The 23,213-nt window shown below is 36.1% G+C and overlaps 1 protein-coding gene across 8 annotated transcripts in view; it reads right to left on the bottom strand.

Moving 5' to 3' along the window:
- Positions 1–23,213, bottom strand: part of INPP4B (inositol polyphosphate-4-phosphatase type II B) — an 841,422-nt gene that overhangs the window by 64,233 nt on the left and 753,976 nt on the right. For all 8 annotated transcript variants that reach the window (XM_032246545.1, XM_032246548.1, XM_032246546.1 and 5 more), the window contains one exon: positions 23,107–23,204. In XM_032246545.1, the coding sequence (XP_032102436.1) occupies positions 23,107–23,204 (98 nt within the window). The remainder of the gene's footprint in view (positions 1–23,106; positions 23,205–23,213) is intronic.

The raw sequence follows: 23,213 nt of genomic DNA, 5'->3' as shown, positions 1-23,213 counted from the left end.
TTTTTTTTTTTTTTTTTTTTTTTTTTTTTTTTTTTTTTTTTGCCATTGAGTACCTATTCTGAATCAAGAGATTCTATTAAATTGAACATCTCAGGGGTGGGAGAAATCTGAAAGTTCAAATAAAGTACATGAAGTCAGTTGCTACACAGCAAGTTTCCTTGAACTCGGCACTATTAACTTCTTGAATCAGGTAGTATTTTGCTGGGAGGAACACCATACTGTGCATTAAAGGATGTTTCATAGCCTCCTTGACCTCCACCATTCACATGCCAGTAGTAGCTTTCCCAAGGTACAGTATAAACTGCCTTCAGACACTGCCAATGTCTCCTGACAGAAAAATATATCCTGCTTGAGAATGACTGCCATAAAGAAGCACAGATATGACATGGAAAGAAGAAACACATGAGACTATAAACAGTATGAGGTAATAAGCAGGAAATGACACTGCTTTCTTGGATTTCTACATACTAATAACTAAAGCATAGGTAATGAATGGCATACATTTTATATGAAAACTGGATGCAATGCACATTATGACACAAATATCCCTGAGATTTGGTGAGATGGGATTCAAGATTACAGTGATAGAAACAAAACAATTTTCTAAGGAAATGGTTGGGTTACTACTGCATAGTACGAAAATACCCTCTACTGTTGAATCCATAAATTGAGAGAGAAATTTCTAAGAGCTTTAACTGAGGCTAAAAACAGAAGAAAATACAATGGACTACACCTACATTATCAAGTTTCGTTGAAGAAACAGATGACATATTCCTTACAGGTTCACAAAAACTGACATAATTGAATTTTAGTAGTAATGAGGCTTTGTACTTGTTCAAATTTGTACCCAATGTTGCAGTTTAGAAAAATGATATATCTGAATAGTTTTAGTTTGTGACTTTAGCTCCAGAGAATAGAGGAAGTATCCCAATGAACTATACAAACGATCTATATCTAAGAGCAGAAGTGGTTGGTAAAGTGGAGATTTCCATTGAAAATAATCATCTCATCTTGGATTTTATGACCACAAAATAGAGAAAGGTTGAGTACAATTCAGATATATACTCTGGTTTAGGAAAGTGACATTCAAAATGCTCATATGAAATATATGCATGATTCCACTGAATTTGTTTCTAAAAGGGAAAGTTGTCAAAAGTCAAATCTTTACTATTTAAGTACAGATGATTCTCGTACTAAAGAGAAAGTTTGAGTGATGACATCACATTGCAAGGTAGAAGGTTCTCTGATATACAGGAATTTTAACGGGATACAACCCAAAATAGCCTCAAGATAAAGGGAGGGAAGCCAAATATGGAATGCCTTGAAGGGAGTTATAAAATCAGCCCAGAGCTGGTGGCTGATCAAAGAAGGTAAGGACAATAATGCTGCTTTTTAATTTATAGTCATGGTATGCAAGAAATAAGAAGTCAAGTCCACCATCACTGCTTTTAATGTTGATAAATGGCAACCAAAACAAACCCAGGAGAAGCCATGAATTAGAATTATAAGCAGCCATTAAAAATTATGTGAAGGTATATCAGTGACATAGAAAGTGTCCTTGACATTGCTGAAAAGAAGAACTGGTCAGATTAATGAATGAATTTATCTGTGTAACGTGTATATATGTGTGCACATGCATGCCTGTATATATGTTGGCTTCTCTTGGCATATGTATATAGGCAGAATGAAACATTAGTTTAGATATTAACAGTGGCCATCTTTAGGCTGCTTAGTGTAATGTTTCAACTGCCTTTTCATATAATTTTAAATGAGCAAGTATTGTTTTTAAATAATACAGTGATTTTAAGAGCAATGAGGAACAAAGAATATTCATGAGAAAATAAAATAACTTAAATTCTTTTTTTTTTTTTGGCATCATGGTAAAACAGTTCATTATATTCTGAAGAACCTAAATTCTTATGATATAAAGACCTGACTTCAAAATTTCCATAGTCTAGTAGAGTAGGATGGATATTTAAACTATTATTAAGTGCAGGAAAGTATACCGCAGGATATGACATAACTCAGTAAAGATTTGTGAAGAGAGGGAAGCATTGGACAATTCTACAAGAACAGGTGGGGGTGGGAGAGCATCTAGCAAAGATAATGCTTCATGTCTACTAAGAACGTTTGAGGCTGAGGGGAAAATAGCAAAGGCGCAAGGCATGAGCCAGTACTGTAGAAACAGGGAGCGTGTAGTTCACAATGTCCTTGGAGTGTACAGTCCTGGGGCAATATTTATGAAGGATAATCCTGTTCTGCTATGCTGGGGAATCAGGCCTTCGTCCTAGAAAATGCTGGCAACTGGTGCTTTAAACAGGGACTTAACCCCTTCTGGAAAGCCCCTGAGCTTCTTTCTGAAGTCAGGCTTCTACAAATGACTTTCAAAGGTTTTTGAAAGCAATACAGAATAGGAAGTTTTCTTTAACACAAGATGAAGACATCACATGTGTTCTGGAGAGCTGATGCATAACAACTACAATTAACAATACTTTGTTATGTATTTGAAATTTGCTAACAGCGTAGATTGTAAATGTTCTCACCACACACACAAACATACACAAAGAAAGTGATAACTATCTGAGGTGATGGTATAGTAATTAATTTGACTATGGTAATTATTTAACAATGTATATGTATATTACACCATCAAATTGTATATTGTAGGTATACATAATCCTTATCAAAAATACCTCAATGTACAAAAAAAGAAAAATATGCTTATTTCACATAATATCTCACAGCAGTCATACACACACACCCATCTGTAACAAAAATATTATAATATTTACCCTTAGTGTATACATTGCACCCAAAATATTTTTTTCTTTTCCCTAATTTTTGAAAAATTTTAGTTTCAACACACCAAATTTATTTACCATTTCATAGGATCAATATAAAATAATTGCAAAGCACTGACTTAGGGCAGCTCCATGTCGAAGTGTCCGCGGGCTGAAGTGACTTTTTTAGTTCATAGTCAGAGGAGGAGTCAAGGCTAAAACTTTGTCTCTTAACTAGTATACCAGGAATATCTCCCAAATCTCTGCTGATGTTTTTACCATTGGTAGTACTAAAACCAGCTCTGATATCAACACAATAGAACAAATTCTTCAGAATGCTGGGACTCCAGAACAGAGCATGATTTATCAAAATAATCTCATTTCATTGTAGACATGGAACTGTTTTAATAAGCCATTTTAAACAGACGATAAAGATTTTAAATGTAAATCAAGCACCTGGCCATCCTTTGCCCATTCCCACCCATAAAGAGAGTGCTTCAGAATAGACAGGCATGAAGTCAACGAAAATTTCACTCCCTCTCCCAGAGTGTGCTTCATACAAGAAAAGTCATTTTGATGTATTTTTTTTTACATTTTTAGGGCACTGTTTCTATTTCTATAGTGACAAAACTTGCTGTATTCAGAGCACATCTCTGTCAACCCAATACATTGGTTGCTGCCAGTTTTTTTTTAACCCATTAAAAATTCTGCAGACCTCAGAAATTCAGGTCTGGTTCAGGAAAGGAGTATCATTAGTAATAGCCAGTTTGTTAATAGGTGAGATTTCAAGATGTAATAATTGATCCTGGTGTATCAACTGAAAATTGTGGTGTACACAGAACATGAGTTGGTTTTAGGCTTAGACTGTGTCTCCTCAATTGTAACTATAGCCACACAGTCTTACTTTTGCTACTCACCCCTGCATTATTCTAAAACAAAATTTAGACAGGGCAATTAAGTCTCTATGCATGTCTCCATGACAGTATTCTTTTTTTTTTTTCAAATAGAGTTTAAAAAATCAGAGGTAAAAGTTACAAAAATGTTTATTGCATTATTGTTTATCATTTTAAATAGCAAAAAAGCATTAAAATGTTCCTATTCACATAACATTCATGCAAAGTAATATTATAAAAGTAAAAATACAAAAATGCTTTATGTGTCAACATCGATATATCACAAAAACGATGTTGAACAAAAAAGCGCAAACTTTACGAAAATTCCTACAAGATAACAGCAATAATACAGTTAAATGTACAAAACTGTACCATATTTTTATGGATACATAAATATAGAGTAAACCGTGTATAAGGATGTAAACCATCAAATTCAGGGTACTCATGTTCTCAGAGGAGGGGATGGTTAAGCATGGTAACCTGGAGAGATACCAAGGGAGCTTTCTATCTGTAAATACTTATTTCTCACAAAATTCCAAAGCTGAGTAATGGGTTCCCAAATCTGTGCTATTTATGATTTATTCTTTTTGTTTGTTTGAAACTTTTATAATTGCTTTTCAAAAACAGCACTAAGACAAGATTCCAGGAAAATGATTTCTAATGCCAACTCTACTGCTGCTCTAATGTGTAGTCTTGAGCAAGTTGCTTAATCTTCTGTCTCTATTTCCTCAATGGCAAAATGAGGACAATAGTCCTGTCATGCATCATTGACTAGTAGTGGAAAACAATTAATAAAAGTCTTGGCGGAAGAGCCTACATTATTAAATTCTGTGTCACCTCTGAAAAACAGAAGATACTAGCAGCACTTAAAAAAGAGTTCATAGCCTCAGATGGGAAGCCTAATTTTTCAGGTGACAGTCAGAATGTAACCAAAGAAAGAAAGAGCCTCCTCACACACATGCAGGCACACACCTCAGTTACAAACATTCACAAACCCCGTGACCATTCTCCCACCTCCCCAATGGAACACAATAATCAAGTTGAGAGTCAGGTTTTAGGATCTATTTTCTCCTTGTTAGGTCAAATAGGTTTCTTCAATAAGAAGAGCTCTGAATATGACATTGACCTGAATCACAGGCAGAGTATTAATAAGTAAACAGGAATGGGGCCATGGCCTTTTTGCTCACTGAACTGTGATGCTAATGATGTCAAATAGCTTCATTTTCTTATGGTCAAATAACTATGTTGCCAGAAACTGTTCCAAGATGAATAAGAAATTATGGCTGCCTTCCCAGCCCCTAATCTACTCTTTTCCCTCTAAGTGGCAGATACAAAATTCACACGGAATGCACTACACTCCCACTCTGAGGTCCGCTGGTGTGATCCATACCCCTTGAAATCAAGTCTAGTTCAGGAATGTACATGATCTAAACCAGCTGGCTCTAAACTCTCATCTCAGCAACTGTTTTAAGGATATGTGAGCGGCCTGTGCTGTTCCAGCTGAGCAAACCTCCTGAAGAGGGAAGGAACCTCTCCTTTGCCCTTTGGTTAAGCATAGGGTTAGCTCATACAGCCATCTTTTAGCCATAAGGGGACCAGAAGTAGGATTAAAGTTAACATGATAAGAGATAAGAGAAGCCTAATGATAAAATACAAAAGATACATTTTTGTTGTTTGTTTTGTTTTGTTTTTCAGATAGAGTCTCTATCTCCCAGGCTAGAGTGCAGTGGGCTGATCTTGGCTTATTGCAACCTCTGCCTCCCTTGGTCAAGGGATTCTCCCACCTCAGCCTCCCGAATAGCTGGGATTACAGCCACCTGCCATCATGCCTGGCTAATTTTTGTATTTTTATAGAGACAGGGTTTCACCATGTTTACCAGGTTGGTCTCGAACTGCTGACCGCAGGTGATCCACCTGCCTCTGCCAAAGTGCTGAGATTACAGGCATGAGTCACTGCACCCTGTCTGAGATATTGTTTGATATTGACGAGTCACTGAACTAACCCTCTCTTGAAGCCTACCTTACTGCTAGAATTTTCAGTGAGGTTAATTGGTAAGTTTTCTTTATTTGTTTATACCAGTTTAAGAATTTTTGTCACTTGCAATCAAAAGGATTCTAAAGTAAGTAAATTCTTATATATGCATCTTAACCATTGACCCGCCATAGTACAAATGTGTACTGTTGATTTAGAATGAGGAAAGGACAAGTCAGTGTATTTTTGGAGGGCGGCAAATCAGTCACATCTGCAGTGATGGTTTTAAAACACGGTCCTACATTCTTGGACACTTTTTGTTGAGAGGTGGAATGGATGTCTCCTCAAGTTGCATCCAGGTGGGCTTGTGACTGTCTTGACTAATGAAGTATGACAGAAGTAATGCTCTATGGCCAGGTCTTAATTGATTATGCCTCCTGCCTGATAATTCTCTTGGAACTTTGCCGTCTATACTCCTCATTTTGAGATGCTCTCTATAAGAACTCAGCCTCTATGCTGGGAGAAGCCCAAGATACATTTAAGGTCTTGTGTAGGTGCTTAAGTCAACAGTCACAGCTGAGCCCAGCCTTTGAGTCAAGTTAGCCTAGGTGCTGAGTACAGAAACCTCCAGATGCTTCCAGTTGTCAGCCCCTAAGCATTCCTCCTTCCATCTGAAGGGCACAGATATCATGGAGCAGAGAGAAACCATCTCCAATTTCCCTTTCTGATGCCTAACCCACAGAATCTGTCAGCAGAAATAAATGATTCTGATTTTATAACAGTAAACTTGAGGTACCTTGTTACCAGGAAATAAATAGAACAGAACAAGTACAATAAAAACAACTTAAAGAGCCTGTACTTCTAAGTATGAAAAAACTAACAAGAGAACACTGCTTTCACTGACCACTCTGGTGAGTACTGTATTCTGTAACATTAAGTTTTTTTCCACAATTAATTCTAAAATAATTATAGTTAATTGTACTAGCAAGCAGACAAATGCAATTGGGTAAAAGCCACTGAGATCTCTTAAAACTGAAAATTATGTGGTTTCAGATGCTGCAAAATCTTGAAAAATAAGAAAAGAGAAAACTGCATTAAAATCAGCTTTATTTAAATTGCATTTCCAATTTAAATCAACTGTCAAGATTCCAACCAGCTCCGAGCTGAAATTTTTTGACCTAACACACTTTCAGTGCCGTGTCTTAAACAAATTTCAAGGTTGCATCACCCATAGCAAAAGAAAAAAACAAACTGTAAAAGTAATTTTTAAATTATACTCAAAGCAATATATTACAAATTATTTTAAATTTCCTCAGTCAACATTGTATATTGGTGACCACGGAATGTGGTGTGCAGGGAGAATAATATAATGATAGCATATATTTCCTGTTTATATATATTTTTAAAGACAGAGTTCATAATTTGATTTCCAAACAATTTAAAGTCATGTCAACAGATCTAAAGATGATTTGTTAAATGGCTCTCCAACTCTGAACTCTAGTGTCCTCAAGATGCCTAAGATAGTTCAAGTGCAAACTACAGAGCAGAAGGGGAAAGAAAGTGGGAGTATGAGAAGGGCTTTACACAAATCCCCAATTCAGTCTTCCTGTGAGCCAGGTTAAACTGGATGGACAACTACTTCTGCCTATACTCAGGTGGCCTACGGGGTGGCACTGAAGGCAGCTGAATGACCTTCTTTGTTTCACCTAGACAAACTTTCTATTCCCTGCATTTTACCCCAACAATAGCCCTAGCAATAAAAGGTCCACTGAGAGCCCATTCTCCACACAAAAGTCTGAGAACCAGAGTAAGAATGAATTCCTCCAAATTTAGGCAGAGAAGGAACACAGCTTTTGAGGTGATTTCAGTGCCTTACCTCCCTGCCCATTCAAGAGACAGACTGCTAGTGAAATACACCAAAGTCAAATGGCAGCTCAGGGAGGCAACACACAACAAGCCCTCCTCTAAAAAAGAAGTGCTCATCGTTTCCAGGCCTTTCCTTTTGCCTACAATGTGGAAGGAATTAAATCACAAACTGTAAGAAAGTGAAAAAAGGATATGGTTGAGAAGATTGGGGATCCTTCCAATAGTCACAATATGTGGCCTACCTGTTCAGGCTCCTGGAGGCAAGGAAGAATGAGGTCTTGAATATTTCTTACTATATAGAATAAATTAAACTAATAATTTCTGAGGTATTAGGAAAAGTGTAAATCAGGTAGTATACAGGAAGATGATGGAAATAAAGCTGCATTGGAAGGCTCCAAAATGAGAAAGAAAGAGGTAATAAGAATATGAAGCCTACAATTTATTCCATTCATATGGCTCCTTTTTTGATGTGGTCTCTGATTTGGTGATCCGGGACACTCATATATTTACAGTTTATCAATGGCAACAAAATGTATTACTCTATTAAGGTGCTCAAACTTATTTTCTGATCCAGTTGATAAAGATAACTTTATCCTTGAGACTTCAATTTCTCACCTTTACTTAGCTTCTAAGGAGAGTTTCACTCTGTGTGACATTCTGTGATGCAGAATTGGGAGAATGACAAAATGAAGATGGAAGAAAAAGTTGACTGGAAACAAAAGGTCTTGCAGTTATGGTCTGGGGAAGAGGAGGATGGTAAATAAAGAGTGAATGTTTGGAAGCGTGCTATGCCAAACAGCTGAGTGAATTACAGACTGGGAAAACTGGATCTAAAAAGTGAAATAATAAGTTGTTAGTTGTCTTTCATTTGATGTTTCATTGAAGGTTAGTCACCTTTAATTGTCTGTTTATTGGATATCATACTATAATAAATATCTCAATTTATCTTCTTGTTAAATTCAGATATTTATTTTCAAAAGGGATAAGTCTTACTATTTTCAGTATCCATCTTATTTTGTACTGTGGGACCAAAGAGCTTACCCTAATGATGATTTCAGGAACTCACCTATTCCAGAAAGCATTCCAGAAAGAACAAAATTATTTTTCTTTGAAATATTATCAGATAAGCAGTAATTTCATGGAGAAATAAGTCAATATAGATATGAAAGATTATAGAAATGATAGAGAAGGAGAGAAAGTACTAGTTAGAGAAGAGAGGAAGTTTGGTTCAAACTACTGAAAGAGCTTCACGATCAAATTTAACTAGACTGATAAGTTGTCTTGTTATTACACAGGAGAAATAAAACTGTTGAAAAACTCAAAGTGTATCACAATTATCATTACCATCTCTCTAATATTCATAAATACAGGTGACAGTTTTTAGTCAGGAAAATTGACAGTGGAGATTTTATTATTAACTTTTTTCTCCCAATGAGATTATGGTAGAATGTACTTTGAAGTACAAGATATATATAAAGTAATTATCCTCATTTGGCTGACAATGAAATGCAGGAATTGAAAACACAAAGTGACCCACCTACGTGAGCTTTCAATTATATTTATGTCTTTTGATTTCATGCCATTATGTGCTGACTTACTAGACTGGTATACTGGGAGGCCTGCCAATCTTTGATGAGTAGCAGCATGTGAAATGCAAGAGTTGGACATTCAAAAAAGATGAGAGTCCCACTGAAAGGGAAATAATGAAGAAAATATTAGGATGATTAAAAGGCAAGAAATCTAAGTTTGTACCTACACATGCTACAGCAGAGTAAGGCTAGGTAAAAGATTTGATGACTATAATTTATGAGGACAACCAAGTAACAGAGACATTGCAGAGATCAATGCCTGGTTGGGCAAGCATGTAGACCTTTGTATATGTGTGTCTCTTTGTTACTTGTAGTGATGTTTGTATTTCACGATTTGATCAAGCCTAAAATTTACAGGACATTAAAAGTCTATGTCTGTGGTTTCAATCCTAACCAAAAAAAAAAAAAAAAAAAAAAAAAATCTGAAGGCAACGTACTACCTGACTTCAAGCTATACCACAAGGCTACAGTAATTAAAACAGTATGGTACTGGTACCAAAACAGATATATAGACAAGTGGCACAGAACAGAGGCCTCACAAATAATGCCACATATCTACAACCATCTGATCTTTGACAAACCTATCAAAAACAAGCAATGGGGAAAGAATTCCCTATTTAACAAATGCTGTTGGGAAAACTGGCTAGCCATATGCAGAAAGATGAAACTGGATCTCTTCCTTATACCTTATACAAAAATCAACTCCAGATGGATTAAAGGTTTAAACATAAGATCTAAAGCCATAAAAACCCTAGAAGAAAACCTAGGCAATACCATTCAGGACATAGGCATGGGCAAAGACTTCATGACTATAACACTAAAAGCAATGGCAACAAAAGCCAAAATTGACAAATGGAATCTAATTAAACTAAAGGGCTTCTGCACAGCAAAAGAAAGTATCATCAGGGTAAACAGGCAACCTACAGAAAGGGAGAAAATTTTTGCCATTTTTCTATCTGACAAGGGCCTAACATCCAGAATCTACAAAAAACTTAAAGTGGGTGGAGGATATGAACAGACACTTCTAAAAGGAAGACATTTATGCAGCCAACAAATATGAAAAAAAAAAGCTCATCATCACTGGTCATTAGAGAAATGCAAATCAATACCACATTGAAATACGATCTCATACCAGGTAGGATGGCGATTATTAAAAAGTCAGGAAACAACAGATGCTGGAGAGGATGTGGAGAAATAGGAATACTTTTACACTGTTGGTGGGAATGTAAATTAGTTCAACCATTGTGGAAGACAGTGTGGCAATTCTTCAAGGTTCTAGAAATAGAAATTCCATTTGACCCAGCAAACCCCTTACTGGGTATATACCCAAGGATTATAACTTATTCTATTATAAAGACATATGCACACATATATTTATTGCAGCACTGTTCACAATAGCAATGATAGACTGGATTAAAAAATGATAGACTGGATAAAGAAAATGTGGCACATATACACTATGGAATACTATGCAGCCATAAAAAAGGATGAGTTCATATCCTTTGCAGAGACATGGATGAAGCTGGAAACCATCATTCTCAGCAAAGTAACACAAGAACAGAAATCCAAACACCTCATGTTCTCTCTCATAAGTGGGAGTTGAACAATGAGAACACATGGACACAGGGAGGGGAACATCACACACTGGGGCCTGTTGGGGAGTGGAGGGGTTAGGGGAGGGATAGCACTAGGAGAAATACCTAATGTAGATGGCAGGATGATGGATGCAGCAAACCACCATGGCACATGTATAACTATGTAACAAACCTTCACATTCTGCACAGGTACCCCGGAACTTAAAGTATATTAAAAATAAAGTCTATGTCTGTTTAGCATGTCTGTTTAACATGCATTGAGGAAATAAAAATTGGTTATTGTTTCGTCTTAGTTTTTCTTTTGAAAAGAAACAGAAGTGCTTCAAAAGATAGTAGATAAAAAATTCTCTCAATCTTTTTAATGCTAAAAAAGCATTAAAAACTTCAAAAGGTTAGTTCAGAGTTTCTTCTGCAATGAGTTTAAATTTTTAATTACAACTATGTAAAAATATATGTACAGAAAATGAAAGCATGGTGCTGGAAATATTCGAATATTTTAAAATTACAGTCTTAAATTGAGTGCAGAAGCCATTAGACAGCAATGATTGGCAGCAGCATATAAATTAAAAGAACATTTGACTGGGAGTCAGAGAACATGGGATTTAGTCTCTGTTCTCCTACTAAAAGATATGTGAACCTAAAATCTATCCTGGACACCAAGTCCCTCATAACAAATGATGGGTTTGGACTAAATCAGTATTTCTTAAACTATGCCCTGGGGAACACTTATTTAGAAAATTGCAAATGGAGGTTTCAGATAACATTTTTGTTCCCATAATGAAAAAAAAAAAAGGCTATTTTAAACAAAGTTAATTTAGACACAATAGTTTAGGATCAGCAAACTGATCTGCAGACTAAACCCAGGTCATACATTTTTTTGTTTTTGTAAACACATTTTTATTAAAACTCAGCCATGTCCATCTATTTATCTGTTTATTTGTTTATTTAGAGACGGAGTTTCACTCTTGTTGCCCAGGCTGGAGTGCAATGGCATGATCTCTGCTTACTGCAACCTTCACTTCCGTGGTTCAAGCAATTATCCTTCCTCAGCCTCCTGAGTAGCTGCGATTATAGGCACCCGCCACCATGCTTGGGTAATTTTTTGTATTTTTCAGTAGAGACAGGGTTTCACCATGTTGGCCAGGCTGGTCTCAATCTCCTGACCTCAGATGATCCAACCGCCTTAGCCTCCCCAAAGTGCCGGAATTACAGGCATGAGCCACAGCACCAAACCTGATTTATATATTGTTTATGGCTTATTTTGCACTACAGTAGCCAAGTTGAGTGATTGCGACAAAGATCATATGGCCCACGAACCTAGAATTATTTACTTTCTGGCTCTTTATAAAAATAGTTTGCCAGCCATCCTACAGACTTTCATAGAACTTTCACTGTGATAATGTGAATTCCAAAATAATTTCACTATTTAATCCTTGTATCACTCAAGAATTATTAATGGAAATAGTGTTACTTATCACTGTCTTGGTTAAATTATTTCCAAGATCTAACAGCTTTCTGCTGTTCTCTGATTCTGTAAAACATCGAACTAAATGACCCAAATTATACCTGGTGTTCAACAAATATTAATGGCATAGAAACAACGTGTTAGACAATGTTTACAGTAGTTTTCATATAAAGTCAACAGATAGACAAGGATAATTGTCCTACTGGAGCTTACATTCTGGCAAGAGACTACTGTCAAATAATGTAAATGACATATTACATGCTACATGAGGATAGAGGCTACAGAGAAAAATTGAGAAGGGCTCCGCTGGTGGGAGATCGCAATTTTAAAGAGAGTGGTTAAGAAAGGCCTTACTGAGAAAGTGACATTTGGGCAAAGACTTAGAGAAGGTGAGTGAGCGACCTATAAGGGGGAAGGCATTTAAGACAGAGCAAAGAGCCATTAAAATGTCCCAAGAAACAGCAAGAGGTCAGTGTGGAGCAAAGTGAGGTAAGTGTGAGAGAGAGGTGGAGAGGGATCAGAAGATCAAAGGGGTCGCCTGTGTGGCACCTTAGAGGCCACTGTAAGAACATAGGTTTTTATTCTGAAAACAAACAAACAACAACAACAACAAAACCAGCAACATTGGGGGTTATTGGAAGGGTTTGAGGAGACACATAATGAGACTTTGATTTTAAAATAGGCACTTTGGATGTAGTGGGTACGAGTGGACTGAGTGACAAGTGAGAAAGGAAACAAAGACGCTCGGAGGAAGCTGTTGCCAATATCTAGAGGCGATAAGAAGTGTTTTGCACAGGGTGGTAGCAATGCAGGTGGTGAGAACTGGTGGCCTATATTTTGGAAGTGGAGCCGGTAAGACTTTCTGATGGGCTGGAAAGGGGATGTGAAAGAAGAGACTCAAGGGTGGCTATTTTTTCCCCCCAAATTGAAATTTATATCAATGAAAAGATTGAAATTGATATAAATGTAGATCGGGAAGACTGTAGGAAGAACAACTTTTTAAGGGCTTATCAGGAGCAAAGAATAAGGTATTAAGCAGAATACAAGAGTTCAGGAAAGAGAGATGGGCTAGAGATATAGATATGAACAATGATATTAATAGCAGGTATTTGAAGCAACTAGGCTGTATTCAATTAGGGAGCTGAATAGACATCCATGGACTAAATCCTGGGTCACTCCAACATTAGACGTTGGAAAGATAATGAGGAATAGAGATTGAAAAGAAATAGCCCTAGAGCAGGAGAAATCGCAGAGTGTGGTGGCTTGGAAGCCAAGTGACGAAAGAAGGCATAAATAACCATGTCACATCTGTTACTAGATCCAGGAAGATGAGGGCAAATGTCTGAGTACTGGGCTTAACAATGTAGGCTCTTGACAGAAACAGTTTCCATGAAGTTACATGGATAAAAGACTTACTGAAATGAGTTTAGAGGAAAAAATGGGTGGTGAAAAATTTTATTTCCACTTTTATCTACTCCTTTTGGGATATTTTCAAACTTAAGCTTGTCCTGCAGTATAACATCATATTCCTCTCTATTGCCAACCCCTTTCATACATTTTCATATGTGCGTGCAATGCCAAATATGGACAATATGTGAAGAACTCCTCACCCGTCTTGATATTTACAAATAAAATATGCAAAATATTTGGATGACTGACTGGATTTTTCACTTGTATATTTGGATGTCTACATGGTATGACAGCTGTGATGTTTATAAAACAAAGTTACTAGAAATAAATTTTATTACTATATAATAGTCTAAGGTATAGTTCCTGCTGGAATGATATTCATGTATTAATTTAAGAAAATCCTCATATCTTCTTATATTTTTAAACCCTTATGTCTTCACGTTTGTTAAAAATACCAGATAAAGTCCTGTAATACTCAGATTATTCTTTCTGGTTAAGAAATTTAGACACACTTACTTAGCTTAATATTACAAATCAAGGTAATCTCACATTGAACAGAATCATCATTACTGCTGAGTTGTTTTACATATACATTTCACTTAGGTCATTCAACAATTGATATGTGTTAAAACAACAGATAAATAAAAGATGAACAGTTTTAACATTCTGGGCAATTTCATCTTCTTTTACACTCATCTCCAGAGTGTAATGCAATGCAAAAATGTACATTTAAAATTTGACAGCTAACTCTATCACATCTGATAAATCCAAGCAAGTGGTTCCCAGGTCTTACTGTGCAGGCAGAATCTCCAGGAGAGCTTGTTAAAACACAAAATCCTGACCCTACAGCCAGATATGGATTTGTCTGAAATTACTCTTGTATGTGTAAAAGGCAAGGAAAGATACTGAGTAGCACAGGGATCAAAGATGCTGATCAATTGCTGATTTGCTCTCATTTCTTTATGTACCTTTCCCCATCTTGCTCGTTATCACAGGAAATCTCATTTTCCAGGCTGCTTGCCACCTCTAACTCATATTTAAGTCTGGGCAATGAGGATCCCGAGGGAGAGTCAAGGGCAGGAGGAAGATAGAAGCCAGCCTGTTCTACCCCCACCTTTCTGTTTCTTATGGGCCCCTGGAAGTGGTTATGTCTTTTTTTCTATGGCTTCGGCTCTCACTGGACAACTTTTCCAGTCACAGTCCCAGGTTTTGCTAGACAGTCCCCACGAACGCTCTAGATCCAGCTGTATAGCCCCACTTTTGGCCTCTGGTGACACTACCTCTGACCTTTGTCCTTTTAGCACCTGGGTTAAAAGCAACTCTGAGTTAGTTTAGCAACAATACTGATTGCTAAACTCTTGGTGACTGTACCAAACCCTGTTTAATTTGTAAATTCCTAGTCTTCCTGATTTCCTGTCTGGGCCCTGATGAATACCACCGTTGAGAACTTGGCATTATTTTTAAATATTTTACCTCAGTATAGCCTAGGCTAATATCCTAGCTCAGCTGCCCTTCTCTTCCTCATCTTGTTTGCAGGTCAATCCCTCCTTGCATAGTTTGACCTCCTCCTTAAACTTTACAGACAGTGAAAACGATACAGAGAGAATAGAGATATCTGGAAAAGGGAGTAAGATGAGGAAGGGGCAAAGTTTAACAGTGCTTTTTGTCACTATTGAACCTTAGTTGAGAGAAGAAATGGCCACCTCTGACATCATTGTTCTGTAATGTGGAGAAGCTCTCCAAACATTCAGAAAGGATCTCTTTATATAAATGTGAACTGTTCAGAGGAAACTGAATATTATCATGTATGGAAAAATTATAACTTAGCAATTACTGCAGAACCAGAACTGCAGAACCAGGGAAATAGTTAGCTTATATCAAAAAGTCTCTTTGCTAATCAGAAACAATCCCATCGTTTGAAGACCTTTTGTGGGTGGAGTCTGGTAATCCACATTCAAGATGAGTGATGGTTTCTAATGATAGAGGGCTCTGAAAAGCAGAAATAAAAAATACCCACCATATAATGTTCTGAGAAGGTGAAAGCAGCACATTGAAACTTGTGGCAGCAATGAGCCACATTGGGATGTTGTGAGTATCAACACAAGTGGATTCCGGTTTTAGGTAAATAAGCAGAAAGTGGATTAGTATGCAGAGTCACCCTTTTTGTTTATGAAGCAGTGTCCGTCTATGTGGCACACCCAGCTGGTGCTCTCAGTATTGATTCCACCATATATTTTCTGGGTCTGTGACAGAGCTCATCAAATAATCACTATGAAGGATATACTCACTTAAGTAGCATAAATTCTCATTGTTAAACAGATAAAATGTAGTGCAACTCTTCTCTCTGATATATGTACCAACTATATATCAATTTATATTCTGTTTCTCAGTGATATTATCCTTTTCTAGTACAAGGTATCTGTTAACATCTGATAGGGATTGCTTTTCCACAGTCTATGGCTTTGAACAGTATGGAGAGTCCAGCAGTGCAGTTTGCTAAGAGGTCTGCCAAAGCCTAATGTTGATTTCTTCCAGAGCATCATCTGTGTTATAAATGTTGTAGCTAGTTTTCTGTTTCTCAGCAAAACTCTCATGTGCATTGATTTGTAAGTTGATTATACATGGAATATGATTCTGTATATCTTAGTAGCTTTCTTCTTTCATTCCAGTTTCAAAATAAAATCTAATAATTTCATTCAGAAAAGCATTATCACATACTTGTTTTACAAAAATGACCTTGATGTACTAGAGAGTGCTCTCCTGTGTTGGAAAAATCTTGGTACATATTCAATGGCTGTTTGGACAGAGTATTCGGTATTAGGCGTGAGTTGCTCCGTTATTTGACCTAATAATATCCAATTTTAGACATTCCGCATTGTACTTAGAGTAAAGCTCCTCCTTCCCACCTGCTTCTGTGAAATCCTCTCATAGGCAGGTTTACCTGTCCCAGTGGAGCCCTTTTACTTTTCATAAATTTTGTATTATTTTGACTTTCTATAATTTTCTTTCTAGTTGTACTTTGACTTAAGCCATCTTTGCTCCATGAATCTATTTTTAAAGTAATACTTAAGATAAATTGAAATACTAAAAATGGAAAATACTAACTAAAAATATAAGTTCAAAGGATACAGAATACCTTAATATAAATAAATTGTGCCCTAGTAACTAAATGTACTAAATATTTGTTTACTTAACTTAAATCCTTGACATGTACTCATTGCTTTTACAAATTATATTTAAGAGTTGTATCTTAATAATTAAGCTAAAAGAATTTAAAAGAATATCATACAGAATCATGATTGATAAAATTTTTAGTTGGTAAATGGATGTGAAGACAGTCTTTTTTTGAAGCTTTTTCCTCTGAAGCAACCAAAGGACTGTGAGAGATGTGAGAGAAAGTGTTGGATCAGCAGAGGTCTGAAGACTAACCCCAGACTACACTTAGGATTCTTTTAAAACCTTTGTATCCATCTTCAAGTGTCTTCTGTGACCCTTTGCTGGAATTCTTCAGGTGTTAAAGGGCCTCAGCCAGGCATGACAGATATTTCCTTTTCCCTGGAAGCCAGGGTACTACTTTTTCAGTCTTTGCATCATATGAGAGGCCTAGCCCTCTGCTCTCTTAGGGCTTCCGGTTAGCTTTCTGGCTAGTCTCAGGGGCCTTATCATTGTTACCTCCCTAGAACCTCTCAGCAGGATCAAGTATAGGTTCTTTGCCCCTAACTTCCACCCTGAAGTTTCCAACTGTCTTTAAACATGCATCAATTTACCACCTTGGAAAAACAGACTGAAGAAAGACTCTCTCTCTTTATTCTATTGCATTCAGTCTATTTTTTAATTTCTCTATTTGTATCCACTGTTAAGTTTTTAAGGGAGTAGCTTTCACCATTTTATTTCTCTAATTATACAACACGAATTCCTTCCTCAAATGCCTGTAATGTGATTTTAGTCCATGCTTTTTATTAAAGACTCCATTAAATACCATTAATGATTCACAGTCATCAAATCCAATAGCTTCACTTTCATCTTGATTCTTCTTTCATCAACACATTTGATATTGTTGCTCACCTTCACACGGATAGTATTCTTCTCATTTAACTTATTTGACTCAATCACCAATAATTTCTACTTATTGTGGGTTACTTAGTCCTTTTCTTCCTTACACTTACGAATGCTCTCATCTTATAATGTATGTTTTCTACGTGAACTACACAGAAAACTATTCAAATAATTCCCTGAAGTTAATTGCCTGTAAAATATTGGATTTATATCCTATTTTCTTATTTTTTATAAATATAAATCATGCAAAGGATGTTTTATTTTTCCGGTGCAAAAATAAAATCTGTGACAATGTGTAAGTATACAATGAGTGTCAGAAGCAATCAGTAGAATGTAAAAGTTTTTGGACAACAGTAACAACAGCAAAGCTAAACTATTCAGAAAAGGAATCAACACTCCAAAATAGCAACTATTATTGCAGAAAGAGGTTTAGCCTTAACGTAGATTATTATTTGATTACCTTAAGTATTTCAATTGAAAGCTAGTAGTGCACAGGCTGCATCTTATTCACCTTTTATCATTCAAACTGAATAGCACAGGCTTTTCCACATATTATTATCTTCACCGATATTTATTAAATTGAACGTGAGGCTTAAAGTAAAAATTGTGCATACACACACATATACACAACTACATTCTACTTACCCTCATTAAAATACTAAATTATTTTTTTCTAAAAAGTGTTTTGTATACAATCCTTATTTATGTAGTCGATGAAACACTATATATACAAGCCAGCACTTTGGGAGGCCGAGACGGGTGGATCACGAGGTCAGGAGATTGAGACCATTCTGGCTAATATGGTGAAACCCCGTCTCTACTAAAAAACTGCAAAAAATTAGCTGGGCATGGTGGTACGTGCCTGTAGTCCCAGCTACTCAGGAGGCTGAGGCAGGAGAATCGCTTGAACCCAGAAGGTGGAGGTTGTGGTGGGCCAAGATTGTGCCACTGCACTCAGCCTAGGCAACAGAGCAAGACTCCTTCTCAAAAAAAAAAAAAAAAAAAACCCACATAATGTCAAATATTGTATAAAAAGTATACAAGTTAAAAAAAAAAAAAAAAAGCACTGTCTGTCTTTCTTTCTTAGCTCACAGTGCTAGGAAGCTCATCCTTATAGTGCGAGCACAGGCATCAATACAGTACAATTTCATTAGAGCAATATGACAATATTTTTCTTCTTTGTTACAGATAAAATGCAAAAGATATGAGCATTATTATTAGAGAAAGGAAAGAGAAGTTACTTGTAATACTTTAATAGTTGGTCCCTCCTCCTTTAAAGGAAAGAGGAAGATAGAAGGGGCTTTATCTGCTTCTTCCAGAAGCCCTGAATTATGTATGAGATGCAGTGGTGACGACACACAAAGTAGTTTGTGCTAGCGATTTACAGAAGTACTATTTTATTTTATTTCTAACACAAAATTTAAGTGTCTGAATGCTTTAGGTAGGCACAAAAGGGAACGTGAAGGATGTCTGCGATCATCAAGCCCAACAGGAAGATTAGAGCAAGAAAAGGGAGAACTACTAATAACTGCCACAGTGGAATTCCCAGATTGATCAAAGGGGCCAGTGAATATCACAGCTAGGGCCTCAGGGGAAGTAACTTCTGAAGATTTCTCGTGCCTTAGAGTCAGCAGAAGAACAACTGTCTGAGAGCTGCATCACATGTAACGGAGATTTGGTGGGAGAAACACACAATACATGTCCCCAGGTAGAGTAGTCATCAACAGCTTTGTCTATCTGACAGATATATAAGTTATCCCTTGGTATCCAATAAGGATTGGATCCAAGACTCCAGAAGATACCAAAATCATGGATGCTAAATTTTCTTAAATAAAACGATATAGTGTTTGCTTATAACCTAAGCACATCCTCTCCTACACTTTAAATTATCCCTAGATTACTTAGAATACTTAATACAATATAAATGTTTTGGAAATAGAAATAGTTGTTATGCTATATTTTAAAATTTTTAATAATATTTTCGTCATCACAGAGTTATTTTTTATTTTTATTTTTTCCAAATAGTTTTGATCTTGGGTTGATTGAATCTGCAGACACAGAACACACAGATACTGAGGATCAACAATATATTACTTGCTGCAGCTGAAGATTCAGCAAAGATTTACAGGAAAGATTTACTGTTCACTTTTGGGATTCTTATACATGCCCTCTTTCTCTGTTACAGGCACATCCCAGTTCTAGAGCCCATAAAATTCTCCAAAGGAAAGACATAGAGGTCTCCCTGTCCTACCAGGACTTGCACTAATGGCCTTTTTGCAGTTGCAAGGAAGATGGGGGTGGAGGATAACAATATCTGAATTTCGCTGAATATTTATTCCAAATGAAACTGAGATTTTAAATAGTCTAAAAGCACCAGACTATGCTAAACATATTAAAAGGGTATATTGACTGGCAATTTTAATTATCCATTCCCCTATCCCCAATTACTAACTTCTAAAGGTTGATGAGTGCTTCATAAAACTGGTAGTAGTTAACTAAAATAAAACTATTCCATGTTTGCAGATTGCTGAATTGAGACTATATATTAAAATTGCTACATATATAATAGAATTAGAAGACATTTGGGGAGAATATTTAGTCTATAAATGTTTCTATATGAGAAGAGTAAAATGATGAGAGCTACTTGACTGGGAGTGAATAAATTAGTTTATCATTAAGTCCTGATATAACAAAAGTCACAGATATCCCTTAAGGTTAAGAAAATCTTTGGAGAAGAAACTTTTTTTTACTTTGAAAATAGATAGAATTCAACTACTTAATTCATAAATCATTTAAAAAGAGGATCGGTAAATTAAAAGTCAGCACATCCATAATAAAGTGAAAGTAATATGTTTAAGAAATTAACCTATCCTTTAACATTGACATAAATTACCCCTTGATTTCACTATGAAAGAAGGAAAATAACAGATTATATGGATTATGAATATGACCCAGCATGAACAGTTCTTTCATTCTTAGCAAATGGCCTAACCTCTATTCATACTCTTATAAAAGTTTTATGGTTTTATCCTTAAACAGAGCACAACTCAAATCATGCTTTGGCTTGCAATATGTCTACAGGAGGAACAAACCCATATGTCATGGTAACTGTATAGAACTGCATTTGTACTTCTCTTATGGAGCACAACCACAGCCAAACTAAACCACTATTCTGTACCAAATACGGTTGTCTCAAAAATACAGGAACTAAATATCAGAAAAAAATCCAGTATGTTCAGACAACTGTGTGAGCCATGAAATCCAATCAGTTTTATGCAAAATTCCATCTCGCTTTCAAGTAGAAAAATATATTTACATGTTTTGAAAACTACTTGTTTACATTTGATTAGCACTATATAGAATCTCACGTTATTATTTTCGAGACAGAGTCTCACTATGTCACCCAGGCGCAATCTTGGCTCACTGCAGCCTCTGTCTCTCAGGCTCAAGTGATCCTCTCACCCCTCAGCCTCCTGAGTAGTTAGGACCACAGGCACACGCCCTGTGCCTGGCTAATTTTTATATTTTTTTGTAGAGATGGAGTTTCACCATGTTGCCAGGGCTAAAATTTTTTAAATTTATATTCCTATGAAGAGTTTAAGTTACTTGAATATAGAATTATTTTGTATTTGATATCTCAGGTAATATTTCAACAGTATTTATACATATTTCTTTAGCAAAATGATTGTTTTTAGTACTGAAAGCCTTCACAGACTTTGCCAACAACCTACTTTGTAATATATGTTTTGTGTAAGGATGGCATATCATTAGTTCTCAAGCATTTTCATGGATCCGAAGTCACCTCAAAGGCCTATGAAAACAGACTCGGAGAGTTTAGTAGGTTCACAGTGGAGCCTAAGAATTTGCATTGCTAACAGGTTTCCTGGTGATGCTGATGCTGCTAGCCTGGGGACCACATATACTTTTCAAGAATATTAAAAAATATAATTTTTATCAAGCTACTGATAAAAATTCGGAGACTTTTTTTTCCAAATTATAAGTAATTTGTTAAAAAAATTATTAATATCCAAGTTACAGTAAACTGTTTTTTCATTAATTCCTAAAGAAAAAATAGTTTTAGCTACATTATTAACTTTTCAGGTAATTAACAAATTTAATACTCAAAGTATGCTTGCTGCCAAAGAATCTCCATGTACTTAAATTCATTTTGGCAAAAAATAATATTTGATTTAAAATAAAATAATATAAATCATAATATAAAAACTGCAAGTGACATTTTTAACTATCCACACATGGGTATGCATATGCCATAGCAATATTTTGATAACATGTTCATTAGGTAGCGAAGACATAAACACTCCACCACCTAAGATGTTTCACACTAAATAACAGAATATAAATCAGTGAGCAAATTGCCCATGATTACACAACAAGAAGTAACAAGTAGACTTTGATTACAGCTTTTAGCTAAAATATTATAATTTTCCTACTTATTAAAACTTAGCTTCTTATTAACATGAATATCTCAACATATTTATACTATTTATAGACGAATTCCAAATATATTCCCAGCTCTCTGATTTTGGACTGCTCAAATGTTATGTGCTTAATACAATGAAGAAAAGAAATGTAGAATTGAGCAATGGCCCCCTCCAAAAAAAAAAAAAAAAAAAAACCCAAAAGTGTAAAACACATTTTGAAAGGCTTGGGTGCCTTACCTTTTTATTGCGTAAAATATTGCAATACACATATTTAATAAGTGCTTAATATTACCTTGTAGAACTGGTGTTATATCTGGTGTTCTCCTACATATGTGTCCTATGTGTGATGTAGCTTACAAATGGAGACTTAAATCTTCATTCAAGTCTTTTATATGGTTAAGAATTATAAAAAATTTTTTGTCAGACTATTAAATGTCTAATTATAATGTCCAATTTTTTTATTATTTGGCATTTTCCAGTAGCAATGAAATTACTGTCTCCGAATGAACAGCAGGACACATTCAAGAAGGCAACCAAGAGAATGACACAGGTATTGCACATGCAACCTTCACAATCAGTCTTTTTGGTTCAGATAAATTTTTTTTTTTTTTTTTTTTTTTTTTTGAGACAGAGTTTCGCTCTTGTTCTTAGGCTGGAGTGCAATGGCGCGATCTCGGCTCACCGCAACCTCCGCCTCCTGGGTTCAGGCAATTCTCCTGCCTCAGCCTCCTGAGTAGCTGGGATTACAGGCATGCGCCACCATGCCCAGCTAATTCTTTGTAGTTTTAGTAGAGACGGGGTTTCACCATGTTGACCAGGATGGTCTTGATCTCTTGACCTCGTGATCCACCCGCCTCGGCCTCCCAAAGTGCTGGGATTACAGGCTTGAGCCACCACGCCCAGCCTCAGATAACTTTAAAATCATTCTCGCATCCCCACCCCATGCTTTTTTAGTCCATTGGCCTCTATGTATGACCACTTCTAAAGATTTATAATCAAGAAAACATTACTGTTGTCTTCTGTAACTTGCATACTCACAATCAGGAGGCATCTTTTCCATAAATATCTTGTAATATTCTTGTAGAAGTTCAAAGTTTTCCTGATTAATACTTTCTTGCAAAGAGACATCTCCAAACCTACAAAGA

This window comes from Sapajus apella, unplaced genomic scaffold (assembly GCF_009761245.1).
Source record: "Sapajus apella isolate SASKATOON/1434 unplaced genomic scaffold, GSC_monkey_1.0 scaffold61, whole genome shotgun sequence".
NCBI lineage: Eukaryota > Metazoa > Chordata > Mammalia > Primates > Cebidae > Sapajus > Sapajus apella.
The sequence above is the reverse complement of the archived record's forward strand: the minus strand, read 5'-3'. Positions and strand labels throughout refer to the sequence as shown.